Here is a 14,792-nt window from a genome sequence, read left to right as displayed (position 1 = left end):
TATTTTAATGTCATCCGCAAACTTAATCATGCTTTGTACATTCTCATTCAAATCATTGACATAAATAACAAACAGCAATGGGGCCTGATCCTGAAGCACACCACTAGTCACAGGCTTCCAGCCCAACAAACATCCCTCCAGTATTGCCTTCTGCTTTCTACCATCAAGCCAATTTGGGTATCTAATCTGTCAGTCCTCTCTGGATTCCATGCGATCTAACGTTCCAGAGCAGCCTGCCATGTAGAACCTTACCAAAGGCCTCACCGAAATCCATAAAGGCTACATCTATCGCCCACCCTCATCAATGTTCCTGGTCACTTGGTTAAAGAACTCCGACAAATTTGTGAGGCATGATCTCCCACACAAGAAGCCATACTGACTACTCCTAATCAAATCCTGTTTTTCCCAATGCATGTACATCTTATCCCTCAGAATCTTCTCAAGTAACTTACCAACCACAGATATTAAGCTTACTGGTCTATAATTCCCAGGGTTTTCTTTGCAGCCCTTCTTGAATAACAGCACAACATTGCTACCCTCCAATCTTCCAGGGCCTCACCCATGGCTAACGATGATACAAATATATCAGCCAGGACACCTGCAATTTCTTCTCTAGCCTCTTGCAGGGTTCTTAGACATATCTCATCAGGACCAGGAGATTTATCCACCTTTGTACATTCTAATATTTCTAACATCTCCTCTACTGTGATATGAACTGTCCCAGGATATTGCCACCCACTTCCCAAGTCTTCATGCCTTTCTCCACAGTAAACACAGAAATATTCATTAAGTACCTCGCTCATCCTCCACACATATACTTAAAGGATCTCTTTGGATTCACCCTAATCTTCTCAGTAAAAGCTATCTCATGTCCCCTTTTCGCCCTCCTGATTTCCTTCTTCAGTAAACTCCTGTATCCCCTATATACCTCCAGGGATTCCCTTGATCCCAGCTGCCTGTTCCTGAGCCATGCCGCCTTCTTTCTGGTCAAAGCCTCAATATTTCGTCATCCAGGGTACTCTATTCCTACCAACCTTGTCCTTCACCCTCACAGGAACATAAAGACCTTGAACTATCACACTTTAAAGGCTTCCCACATGCCAGAGGTCCCTTTTCCTGCAAACTACTCCAATCAACCCTACAAGCTCCTATCTAATTCCATCAAAATTCACCTTTCCCCAGTTTAGAACATGAAGCTGTGGACCAGTTTTGTCCTTCTCCGTAACTATTTTAAAATTAATTGAACTATAGTCACTGGTCCCAAAGTGCTCCCCCACTGTCATCTCAGTCACTTGTCCTGCCCTATGTCCCAGGATTAGGTTGAGTTCTGCCCCTTCCCAAGTAGGACCCTCTATATACTGCTTGATAGGCTGGGACTTTTTCCCTTGAGAGGTGACCTGATAGTTTATAAAATAATGAGAGATTTTGATAGAGTCAATGGTTGTTGTCTTTCCCTAGGATGGGGGATTTCAAGACTATGTGGCACATATTTAAGGTTAGGAGAGAGGGATTTAAAAAAAAGACTTGTGGGACAAGTTTAAGAGGGTGGTTCTCATGTGGTATGAACTTGCTGAGGAAGTGGTGGATGGGGGTACAATTACAACGTTTAAAACACGTGGGTAGATACATGAATAGGAAAGGTTTGGAGGGATTTGGGCCAAGAGCAGGCATGTGGGACTAGTTTAGTTTGGGACTGGTTGGACCAAAGGGCCTGTCTCCATGCTGTATGACCATCAGATTACAGCAATTAGGAAAGGATAACAGATGCCAGCCCTGTCAGTGATACCCACATCCAGGGGTGTATTAAAATATGGTACTGGTGAGCTGCCTTCTTGAACCGTTGTGGTTCTTGGAGTAATATCACCAGAGTCCCACACACCATTAGGATGTGGGATGGTTGGTGCTGATTTAATCATCTGCTATTCTTTTACATACAAAGTAAAGGTCCATCTACTCTTTTAGAGTGAAAACAAAGCTCTCTCTACTGTGTCCCCATCAAACACTGCCAGGACAGAGGGAGCACAGGGTTATGGAGAAAATCCCAGGATTTTGACACAGTGACAGTGAAGGACCGGCGATATATTTCCAAGTCAGAATGGTGTGTGACTCAGCAGGGAACTTAGAGGTGGTGGTGTTCCCATGTATCTGCTGCCCTTGTCCGTCTAGATGGAAGTGGTTGTGGGTTTGGAAGGTGCTGCCTGAGGATCTTTGGTGAACTTCTGCAGTGCATCTTGTGGATGGTACATACTGCTGCTACTAAGTGTTGGTGGTGGAGGGAGTGGGATGTTTGTGGATGTGGTGCCAATCAAGCGGCTGCTTTGTCCTGGATGGGGTCAAGCTCCTTGAGCGTTGTTGGGGCTGCCCCCATCCAGGCAAGTGGGGAGTATTCCATCACACTCCTGTCCTGTGCCTTGCAGGTGGTGGGCAGGCTTTGGGGAGTCAGGAGATTAATTACTCATTACAGTAATCCCAGATTCTGACCTGGAGTTACAGCACTCTTTATGAAGGTCAGATTAGAACAAAGAACAGTACAGCACGGGAACAGGCCCTTCGGCCCTCCAAGCCTGCGCTGACACATTTTGCCCTTCCACACTAAAACTGCCTTCACTTACAGGATCCATATCCCTCTCTTCCCTTCCTGTTCATGTATTCGTCCCGGTGCTTGTCGAATATTGCTGTAGTGTCTGTCTCCACCAGCTCCCCTGGCAGCACGTTCCAGGCACTCATCACCATCACATATTTGTGGAGCTCAAGCATAACATCTACAACATTGTAAATACTATTATCCTTAAATTCTTTCAAGTCAACGCGAGTAAAGCTCCCTCTACACTGTCCCCCATCAAACACTCCCAGCACAGGGACAGCACGGGGTTAGATACAGAGTAAAGCTCCCTCTACACTGTCCCCTATCCGACACTTCCAGCACAGGGACAGCATAGAAGAATGAGGGATGATCTTATCGAAACATAACACATTCTGAGGGGGCCTGACAGGGTCGATGTCGAGTATAATTATGTTTAAAAGACATTTGGATGCATGCATGAATAGGGTAGGTTTGGAGGGAACATTGGCCAGGAGCAGGCAGGTGGGACTGGTTAGATTGAAGGGTCTGTTTCAGTGCTAGAACAAAGAAAATTACAGCACAGGAACAGGCCCTTCGGCCCTCCAAGCCTGTGCCGATCCAGATCTTCTATCTAAACCTGTCGCCTATTTTCCAAGGATCTGTATCCCTCTGCTCCCTGCCTATTCATGTAATGCGTCACGTCACATCTTAAATGACGCTATCGTGCCCGCCTCTACCATCTCCGCTGGCAACGTGTTCCAGGCACCCACCAGCCTCTACGTAAAGAGCTTTCCACTCTTATCTCCCTTCAACTTTCCTCCTCTCACCTTAAAATTGTGACCCCTAGTAATTGAGTCCCCCACTCTGGGAAAAAGATTCTTGCTATCCACCCTGTCTGTACCCTTCATGATTTTGTAGAGCTCAATCACGTCCCCCTTCAACCTCCATCTTTCTAATGTAAATAATCCTAATCTACTCAACCTCTCTTCATAGCTAGCGCCCTCCATACCACGGAACATCCTGGTGAACCTCCTCTGCACCCTCTCCAAAGCATCCACATCCTTTTGCTAATGTGGCGACAGTATTCCAAATACGGTCGAACCAAAGTCCTATACAACTGTAACATGACCTGCCAACTCTTGTACTCAGTACCCTGTTCGATGAAGGAAAGCATGGCGTATGCCTTCTTGACCACTCTATCGGCCTGCGTTGCCACCTTCAGGGAACAATGGACCTGAACACCCAGATCTCTCTGTTCATCAATTTTCCCTAGGACTTTTCCATTTACTGTATAGTGTGCCCTTGAATTAGATCTTCCAAAATGCATCACCTCGCATTTTCCTGGATTAAACTCCATCTGCCATTTTTCTGCCCAACTCTCCAGTCTATCCAAATTCTGCTGTAATCTCTGACAGTCCCCTTCACTATCAGCTACTCCACCAATCTTAGTGTCATCTGCAAACTTGCTGATCAGACCATCTACACCTTCCTCCAGTTCATTTATGTATATCACAAACAACAGTGGTCCCAACACAGATCCCTGTGGAATACCACTGGTTACAGGTCTCCAATTTGAGAAACTCCCTTCTACTAGTACTCTCTGTCTCCTGTTGCCCAGCCAGTTTTTTATCCATCTCGCTGGTACACCCTGGACCCCATGTGACTTCACTTTCTCCATCAGCCTACCATGGGGAGCCTTATCAAATGCCTTACTGAAGTCCATGTATATGACATCTACAGCCTTTCCCTCATCTATCAACTTTGTCACGTCCTCAAAGAATTCTATTAAGTTGTTAAGACATGACCTTCCCTGCACAAAACCATGTTGCCTATCACTGATCAGCCCATTTTTTCCAAATGGGAATAGATCCTATCCCTCAGTATCTTCTCCAGTAGCTTCCCTACCACCGACGTCAGACTCACCGGTCGATAATTAACTGGATTATCCTTGCTCCCCTTCTTAAACAAGGGGACAACATTAGCAAGTCTCCAGTCCTCCGGGACCTCAACCGTGTCTAAGGATGCTGCAAAGATATCTGTTAAAGCCCTCGCTATTTCTTTCCTCTCTTGCTTCCCTCAGAAACCTGGAATAGATCCCATCCGGACGTGGGGGCTATCCACTCTAACGCCTTTTAGAATGCCCAACACTTTCCCCTCTCCTTATGCCGACTTGACCTAGAGTAGGCAAGCATCGATCCCTAACCTCAACATCCGTCATGCTGTGTGACACTAAGATGTTTCCACTAGTGGCGAAGTCTCAAACTAGGGCTCATAGATACAGAATCAGGGGACAGTCATCCAAAAACTGAGAAGTGAAAGCATTTATTCTCCTGGTGGATACTGGATATCAGGGACTGTCTACCACAGAGAGTTGCAGAGGTTAGATCAATGAAATGTTTGAAATAATCGGGGGGTTGAGAGCTATGAGTTGAAGCCTGGGGTAGATCTGCTATGTATGTGTTGAATGACAGAGCAGGCTTGGTGGGGTGGGGGGTCAGAAATTTACTCTGGCTCCAATCTATTATGTTCTTGATGCCTGTATTTTACAGGGAGCTTTTTCAAAAACTTCCAGGTCAGGTATAGAATCTGGGGGTTCATGGGAATGAGGGGTTGGGAAGACTGACGATATGGAAACAGGTGAAGGTGAGATTTTGTAGATATGTGAACAGTAGGGGTGCGTTTGTTGGTGTAAGTACATTGGTGAGGAGGTGAAAATGTTACCATGTGGGAGTGCAGCTATCACCGAGCCTGGGAGTGGATATCAGTCTCTCAGCCTTATCTGCAGGAGCCTGTGCAAACTCACCTGTGCCACTCTCAAACCCCTGTGTTGCACCCCCTGGGCTGTGAGGTGGGCTAAATCCTGGGGCTTACTGAACCGACTGAACAGAGGGGAGACATTCTGGGTGAACAGATTACTCCTGTTGCTAGGACGCTGTCTAAATTAGGGAGGATCTGGGCCAGTGGGACTGTGCCAACGTTTCCAGACAACGTGAGGTGTTAGATCTTGCTCCCAGATACCTGTCTGAAAACAAAAGACGAGACTGTAAAGATGAATTTGTGCCTTGCAGCTCAGTGGGATCACTGACCCCTCCCCTCCCACCCATTCTACCTGTGTTTGCGTCTAGATTAACCCTGGCAAAGCGCTGTCTTTCCCACCCCCAGGTGACAGTGTGACTGTGCTGAGCACAGAGCTGTTACAAACTCTGGCCCCTAGCTGTTCCTATACTTTAATTAGGCATTGAGCTATAGAGACTGACTCTGTACAGACCAACGTGTAAATTAAAGCACAGAGTCAGAACTGGAGGCAGTGGTGGAGGGGGCATCAAAGGAAACTGAACATTGCTGGAAATAACCAATTAATGAGCAAATTCCTAGTTAATGAATGACACGAGTCAGTCTAAGAACAGACGAAGCCAACTTCAGAAAAGTCTGATCTCAAAAAGCTTTAATAAGATCTAGGGAAATATACAGCTGGTATTCCAGATAGTTTACATTCTGTACAAGGGAAAAAAAAGGCACAAATTCAAGTTTACAGTTTCGTTTAAATTCTTGCGTCCATCTGTGTAGCAAGCTTTGCTTTTTAGAAATTATATTTTACAATATTTTGGCATTATTTACAGCTCAAACAGGTAATTCCATGCAAATCAATACTCCCAGTGGTATATACAGTATGTTATTATCCAGGTAGATTTTAAAAAAGCCAAGATATCAGAGTGGAGAGCCTGAGGAACATGCGTGGAAACCCAAATACTTATTCACAGTATTAAAATCCCAAAGAAAACAGGACTGCAGATAGAGATCAGTGAGCTCCCTCTGGGGGCCACGATTCAACAGATAAATTACCTACAGACACCTGTCCAATACAACTGGGACACAAAGATGTATGATTGCTCAGTGCATTACGCCCCATGTCCCAGGCAGGGAGACCTCCAAACGCAGTCCCGACACACAGCACCCCCCATACAGTGTCCTGGCGCACAGTACCACCCCGTACAACACCCACTCTAAAGGCAGCCCCAGTGCACACTACCCCGACCCTATACACAGCTCCAACACAGAGTACTCCACCCACCTTATGCAGCCCCCGTACACAGCCCTGGCGCACAGTACACCCGACCCCCCCGTACGGAGCCCTGGCGCACAGTACACCCGACCCCCAGTACGGAGCCCTGGCGCACAGTACACCCGACCCCCATACGCAGCCCCAGCGCACAGTACACCTGACCCCCGTACACAGCACACCCCCCCCCCCAAGTACGCAGCCCCGGCACACAGTACACCCCCCAGTACGCAGCCTCAGTGCACAGTACACCCCCCAGTATGCAGCCCTGGCGCACAGTACACCTGACCCCAGTATGCAGCCCTGGCACACAGTACACCTGACCCCAGTATGCAGCCCTGGCGCACAGTACACCTGACCCCAGTACGCAGCCCTGGCGCACAGTACACCTGACCCCAGTACGCAGCCCTGGCGCACAGTACACCTGACCCCAGTATGCAGCCTCAGTGCACAGTACACCCCCCAGTATGCAGCCCTGGCGCACAGTACACCTGACCCCAGTATGCAGCCCTGACGCACAGTACACCTGACCCCAGTATGCAGACCTGGCGCACAGTACACCCCACCATACACAGTCCCCCACCAGTACGCAGCCCCGGTGCACAGTACACCCCCCCCTGTACATAGTCCCTGCGCAGAGTCACAGGTGGTGGAAGGTGTTTATTGCCTTTAACGGTCAGTGCACTGAGTGTAGGGGTTGGGAGGGTCATGTTGCAGCTGTACAGGTCACTGGTTAGGGCCACTTTGGGAATAGTGCGTGCAATTCCGGTCTCCCTGCTGTCAGAAGGATGTTGTGAAACATGAAAGCGTTTGGAAAAGTTTTACAAGGATGTTGCCAGGGTTGGAGTATGTGAGCTACAGGGAGAGGCTGAATAGGCTGGGGCGATTTTCCCCGGAGCGTCGGAGGCTGAAGGGTGACCTTATAGAGGTTCACTGTCGATTGTTGGAAAAACCCATCGGGTTCACGAATGCCCTTGAGGGAAGGAAGCATGGCCTACGTGTGACTCCAGACCCACAGCAATGTGGTTGTCTCTCAGCTGCCCTCAGGGCAATTAGGGATGGGCAATAAATGCTGGCTGGGCCAGTGACACCCTCATCCGGGTATGAATTTAAAAGAAGTTAATAAAATTGTGAGGAGTAAACAGCCAGGGTCTCTTCCCCTGGGTGGAGGTGTCCAAAATGAGAGGGGATTGGGTTCAAGGTGAGAGGAGAAAGATTTAAAAGGGACCTAAGGAACAACTTTTTCACGGACAGGGAGGTGCGTGTATGGAGTGAGCGGCCAGAGGAAGTGGTGGAGGCTGGTATAGTTACAGCATTGAAAAGGCAGCTGGATGGGTGCGTAAACAGGAAGGGTTTAGATGGATATGGGCCAAATGCTGGCAAATGGGGCAAGACGAATTGAGCATATCGGGTCAGTCTGGACTAATTGGACCAAAGGGTTTGTTTCGGTGCCATACAGCTCTATAATTCTATGTACAACCTGCAGCATTCCCAGTGACAGCGTACCGTCCCCCTACACAACACGGGGCATTCCCGGTCACAGCGTACCGTCCCCCTACACAACTCGCAGCATTCCCAGTGACAGCATACTGTCCCCCGACAGAACGCGCAGCATTCCCGGTGACAGCGTACCGTCCCCCTACACAACCCGCAGCAATCCCAGGGGCAGCGTACCGTCCCCCTACACAACCCGCAGCATTCCCGGTCACAGCGCACCGTCCCCCTACACAACCCGCAGCATTCCCTGTGACAGCGTACCGTCCCCCTACACAACCTGCAGCATTCCCGGTGACAGCGTACTACCGTCCCCCTACACAACCCACAGCATTCCCAGTGACAGCGTACTGTCCCCCGACAGAACGCGCAGCATTCCCAGTGACAGCGTACCGTCCCCCGACACAACCTGCGGCATTCCCGGTGACAGCGTACCGTCCCCCGACACAACCCGCAGCATTCCCAGTGACAGCATAGTGTCCCCCGACACAACCCGAGCATTCCCAGTGACAGCGTAATGTCCCCCTACACGACCCGCAGCATTCCCAGTCACAGCGTACCGTCCCCCTACACAACCCGCAGCATTCCCGGTGACAGCGTACCGTCCCCCTACACAACCTGCAACATTCCCGGTGACAGCGTACCGTCCCCCGACACAACCCGCAGCATTCCCAGTGACAGCATACCGTCCCCCTACACAACCCGCAGCATTCCCAGTCACAGCATACTACCGTCCCCCTACACAACCCGCAGCATTCCCAGTCACAGCGTACCGTCCCCCTACACGACCCGCAGCATTCCCAGTGACAGCGTACCGCCCCTTATACAACCCGCAGCATTCCTGGTGACAGCGTACCGTCCCCCTACACAACCCGCAGCAATCCCAGTGACAGTGAACCGTCCCCCTACACAACCCGCAGCATTCCCAGTCACAGCATACCGTCCCCCTACACAACCTGCAGCATTCCGGGTGACTGCGTACTACCGTCCCCCTACACAACCTGCAGCATTCCCAGTGACAGCGGTACCGTCCCCCTACACAACCCGCAGCATTCCCATTCACAGCGTACCGGCCCCCTACACAACTCACAGCATTCCCTGTGACAGCGTACCGTCCCCCTACACAACCTGCAGCATTCCCAGTCACAGCATACCGTCCCCCTACACAACCTGCAGCAGTCCCAGTCACAGCGTACCGTCCCCCTACACAACCCGCAGCATTCCCGGTCACAGCGTACCGTACCCCTACACAACCCGCAGCATTCCCAGTCACAGCGTACCGTCCCCCTACACAACCCGCAGCATTCCCGGTGACAGCGTACTGTCCCCCTACACAACCCGCAGCATTCCCGGTCACAGCGTACCGTCCCCCTACACAACCCGCACATTCCCGGGGACAGCATACCGTTCCCCCTACACAACCCACAGCATTCCCGGTCACAGCGTACCGCCCCCCTACACAACCCGCAGCATTCCCGGTGACAGCGTACCGTCCCCCTACACAACCCGCAGCATTCCCGGTGACAGCGTACTACCGTCCCCCTACACAACCCGCAGCATTCCCAGTGACAGCGTACTGTCCCCCGACAGAACGCGCAGCATTCCCAGTGACAGCGTACCGTCGCCCGACACAACCTGCGGCATTCCCGGTGACAGCGTACCGTCCCCCGACACAACCCGCAGCATTCCCAGTGACAGCGTACTGTCCCCCGACACAACCCGAGCATTCCCAGTGACAGCGTAATGTCCCCCTACACGTCCCGCAGCATTCCCAGTCACAGCGTACCGTCCCCCTACACAACCCGCAGCATTCCCGGTGACAGCGTACCGTCCCCCTACACAACCCGCAGCATTCCCGGTGACAGCGTACTACCGTCCCCCTACACAACCCGCAGCATTCCCGCTCACAGCATACCGTCCCCCTACACAACCCGCAGCATTCCCAGTCACAGCATACTACCGTCCCCCTACACAACCCGCAGCATTTCCTGTGACAGCGTACCGTCCCCCAACACAACCCACAGCATTCCTGGTGACAGCGTACCGTCCCCCTACACAACCTGCAGCATTCCCAGTCACAGCATACTACCGTCCCCCTACACAACCGGCAGCATTCCCGGTGACAGCGTACTACCGTCCCCCTACACAACCCGCAGCATTCCCGGTCACAGCGTACCGTGCTCCTACACAACCCGCAGCATTCCCGGTCACAGCGTACTAACGTCCCCCTACACAACCTGCAGCATTCCCGTTGACAGCGTACCGTCCCCCTACACAACCTGCAGCATTCCCGGTGACAGCGTACTGTCCCCCTACACAACCCGCAGCATTCCCAGTCACAGCATACTACCGTCCCCCTACACAACCTGCAGCATTCCCTGTGACAGCGTACCGTCCTCCTACACAACCCGCAGCATTCCCGGTGACAGCGTACCGTCCCCCTACACAACCCGCAGCATTCCCTGTGACAGCGTACCGTCCTCCTACACAACCCGCAGCATTCCCGGTCACAGCGTACTAACGTCCCCCTACACAACCCGCAGCATTCCCGTTGACAGCGTACCGTCCCCCTACACAACCCGCAGCAATCCCGGGGGCAGCGTACCGTCCCCCTACACAACCCGCAGCATTCCCGGTCACAGCGCACCGTCCCCCTACACAACCCGCAGCATTCCCTGTGACAGCGTACCGTCCCCCTACACAACCCGCAGCATTCCCAGCGACAGCGTACCGTCCCCCTACACAACTCGCAGAATTCCCAGTGACAGCGTACCGCCCTTTATACAACCCACAGCATTCCCAGTGACAGCATACCGTCCGCCTCGACAACCCACAGCATTCCCACTGACAGCGTACCGTCCCCCTACACAACCCGCAGCATTCCCGGTGACAGCGTACCGACCCCTACACAACCGGCAGCATTCCCGGGGACAGCATACCATTCCCCCTACACACCCGCAGCATTCCCGGTCACAGCGTACCGTCCCCCTACACAACTTGCAGCATTCCCAGTGACAGCGTACTGTCCCCCGACAGAACGCGCAGCATTCCCAGTGACAGCGTACCGTCCCCCGACACAACCTGCGGCATTCCCGGTAACAGCGTACTGTCCCCCGACACAACCCCAGCATTCCCAGTGACAGCGTAATGTCCCCCTACACGACCCGCAGCATTCCCAGTCACAGCGTACCGTCCCCCTACACAACCCGCAGCATTCCCGGTGACAGCGCACCGTCCCCCTACACAACCCGCAGCATTCCCTGTGACAGCGTACCGTCCCCCAACACAACCCGCAGCATTCAGCGCACCGTCCCCCAACACAACCCGCAGCATTCCTGGTGACAGCGTACCGTCCCCCTACACAACCTGCAGCATTCCCAGTCACAGCGTACTACCGGCCCCCTACACAACCCGCAGCATTCCCATTGACAGCGTACCGTCCCCCGACACAACCCGCAGCATTCCCGGTGACAGCGTACCGCCCCCTACACAACCCGCAGCACTCCCGGTCACAGCGTACCGTCCCCCTACACAACCCGCAGTATTCCCAGTGACAGCGTACTGTCCCCCGACACAACCCGCAGCATTCCCGGTCACAGCGTACCGGCCCCCTACACAACCCGCAGCATTCCCAGTGACAGCGTACTGTCCCCCGACACAACCCGCAGCATTCCCAGTCACAGCGTACCATCCCCCGACACAACCTGCAGCATTCCGGGTGACAGCGCACCGTCCCCCTACACAACCCGCAGCATTCCCGGTGACAGCGTACCGCCCCCCTACACAACCCGCAGCATTCCCAGTGACAGCGTACCGTCCCCCTACACAACCCGCAGCATTCCCGGTCACAGCGTACCGTCCCCCTACACAACCCGCAGCATTCCCGGTCACAGCGTACCGTCCCCCTACACAACCCGCAGCATTCCCAGTCACAGCGTACCGTCCCCCAACACAACCCGCAGCATTCCCGGTGACAGCGTACCGTCCCCCTACACAACCTGCAGCATTCCCAGTCACAGCGTACTACCGGCCCCCTACACAACCCGCAGCATTCCCATTGACAGCGTACCGTCCCCCGACACAACCCACAGCGTTCCTGGTGACAGCGTACCGTCCCCCTACAAAACCCGCAGCATTCCCGATGACAGCGTACCGTCCCCCTACACAACTCGCAGCATTCCCAGTGACAGCGTACTGCCTCATATACAACCCGCAGCATTCCCAGTCACAGCGTACCGTCCCCCTACACAACCCGCAGCATTCCCAGTGACAGCGTACCGTCCCCCTACACAACCCGCAGCATTCCCGGTCACAGCGTACCGTCCCCCTACACAACCCGCAGCATTCCCGGTCACAGCGTACCGTCCCCCTACACAACCTGCAGCATTCCCGGTGACGGCGTACCGGCCCCCTACACAACCCGCAGCATTCCCGGTGACAGCGTACCGTCCCCCTACACAACCTGCAGCATTCCCGGTGACAGCGTACCGTCCCCCTACACAACCCGCAGCATTCCCAGTCACAGCGTACCGTCCCCCGACACAACCCGCAGCATTCCCGGTGACAGCGTACCGTCCCCCTACACAACCCGCAGCATTCCCGGTCACAGCGTACCGTCACCCTACACAACCTGCAGCATTCCGGGTGACAGCGCACCGTCCCCCGACACAACCCGCAGCATTCCCAGTCACAGCGTACCGTCCCCCGACACAACCCGCAGCATTCCCTGTGACAGCGTACCGTCCCCCTACACAACCCGCAGCATTCCCAGTGACAGCGTACCGCCCCGTATACAACCCACAGCATTCCCGGTGACAGCATACCGTCCGCCTCCACAAACCACAGCATTCCCAGTGACAGCGTAATGTTCCCCTACACAACCCGCAGCATTCCCAGTCACAGCATACCGTCCCCCAACACAACCCGCAGCATTCCCGGTGACAGCGTACCGTCCCCCTACACAACCTGCAGCATTCCCAGTCACAGCGTACTACCGGCCCCCTACACAACCCGCAGCATTCCCATTGACAGCGTACCGTCCCCCAACACAACCCACAGCATTCCTGGTGACAGCGTACCGCCCCCCTACACAACCCGCAGCACTCCCGGTCACAGCGTACCATCCCCCTACACAACCCGCAGCATTCCCAGTGACAGCGTACCGTCCCCCTACACAACCCGCAGCATTCCCGGTCACAGCGTACCGTCCCCCTACACAACCCGCAGCATTCCCGGTGACAGCGTACCGTCCCCCTACACAACCTGCAGCATTCCCGGTGACGGCGTACCGGCCCCCTACACAACCCGCAGCATTCCCGGTGACAGCGTACCGTCCCACTGCACAACCTGCAGCATTCCCGGTGACAGCGTACCGTCCCCCTACACAACCTGCAACATTCCCAGTCACAGCCTACCGTCCCCCTACACAACCCGCAGCATTCCTGATCACAGCGTACCGTCCCCCTGCACAACCCGCAGCATTCCCGGTGACAGCGTACCGACCACTACACAACCGGCAGCATTCCCGGGGACGGCATACCGTTCCCCCTACACAACCCGCAGCATTCCCAGTCACAGCGTACCATCCCCCTACACAACCCGCAGCATTTCCGGTGACAGCGTACTGTCCCCCTACACAACCCGCAGCATTCCCTGTGACAGCGTACCGTCCCCCTACACAACCTGCAGCATTCCCAGTCACAGCGTACCGTCCCCCTACACAACCCGCAGCATTCCCGGTGACAGCGTACCGTCCCCCTACACAACCCGCAGCATTCCCAGTCACAGCGTACCGTCCCCCTACACAACCTGCAGCATTCCCGGCGACAGCGTACCATCCCCCTACACAACCCACAGCATTCCCAGTGACAGCATGCCGTCCCCCTAAACAACCTGCAGCATTCCCGGCGACAGCATACCGTTCCCCTACACAACCCGCAGCATTCCCGGTGACAGGTGAACTCATCCAGAGAACATCACTAGAGTACGGACAGATTCTGAACTCACATCCCAAAGCAATCTGAAAACGAACAGGAGGTAATCAGTCAGGGTGTGCTAAACAACACCAGGGTGTGAGAACTGCAGCTCCTGGAGAGGTTAGGGTTGTTTTGTGTTGGAACTGTGAAGGCTGACGGGTGACATCATTGAGAGGTACAAAATAGCAAGGGGTGGGGATAGAGTGACAGGAGGAACCTGTTTGCCTTGGCAGAAAGTTCAAAGAACCAGATTCTGGCTCAGTGGCAGAAGGGTTAGAAGGGACATGAAGGGAATTTATTTTGCAGAGGGTGGTGGGTGTCTGGAACTCTCTGTGTGAGTTGGTGCTGGAGGCAGAGACACTAACCCCTTTAAATAGTACCTCGACCTGCACCTTAGGTTCTCTAAGCTGCAGGGATATGGGCCATGTGCGGGCAAATGGGGTTAGAAAGGGCACCTGCACCTCTTCAGAGCAGCATGGACAAGATGGGCTGAATGGCTCTCTTCTAATGCTGTATCAACTTTATGGCTGTTGAGGAAAGCAAGCAGCATGATTGGTGGTTGGGCATGACAAGGAGTGACTTTCCATGGGGCATCTTCTTTGGTGGGGGGGGGGGGGGGGGGGGGGTAAAGAAGGGGACTAGCCTTCAAAGGACAGGCTCAGTGTATGCTCAGAGAGGTTTTAGAGCAGGATTCTCTCAC

General features: G+C 53.6%; 1 protein-coding gene across 1 annotated transcript in view; it reads right to left on the bottom strand.

The window, feature by feature from the left end:
- LOC125450631 (tau-tubulin kinase 1-like) overlaps positions 1–14,792 on the bottom strand; it is a 121,986-nt gene that overhangs the window by 71,169 nt on the left and 36,025 nt on the right. Inside the window, 1 exon segment of the mRNA XM_059645200.1 lies at positions 5,367–5,499. Within this exon segment, the coding sequence (XP_059501183.1) occupies positions 5,367–5,499 (133 nt within the window).

Source organism: Stegostoma tigrinum, chromosome 4 (genome assembly GCF_030684315.1).
Source record: "Stegostoma tigrinum isolate sSteTig4 chromosome 4, sSteTig4.hap1, whole genome shotgun sequence".
Classification (NCBI taxonomy): Eukaryota; Metazoa; Chordata; class Chondrichthyes; order Orectolobiformes; family Stegostomatidae; genus Stegostoma; species Stegostoma tigrinum.
The sequence above is the reverse complement of the archived record's forward strand: the minus strand, read 5'-3'. Positions and strand labels throughout refer to the sequence as shown.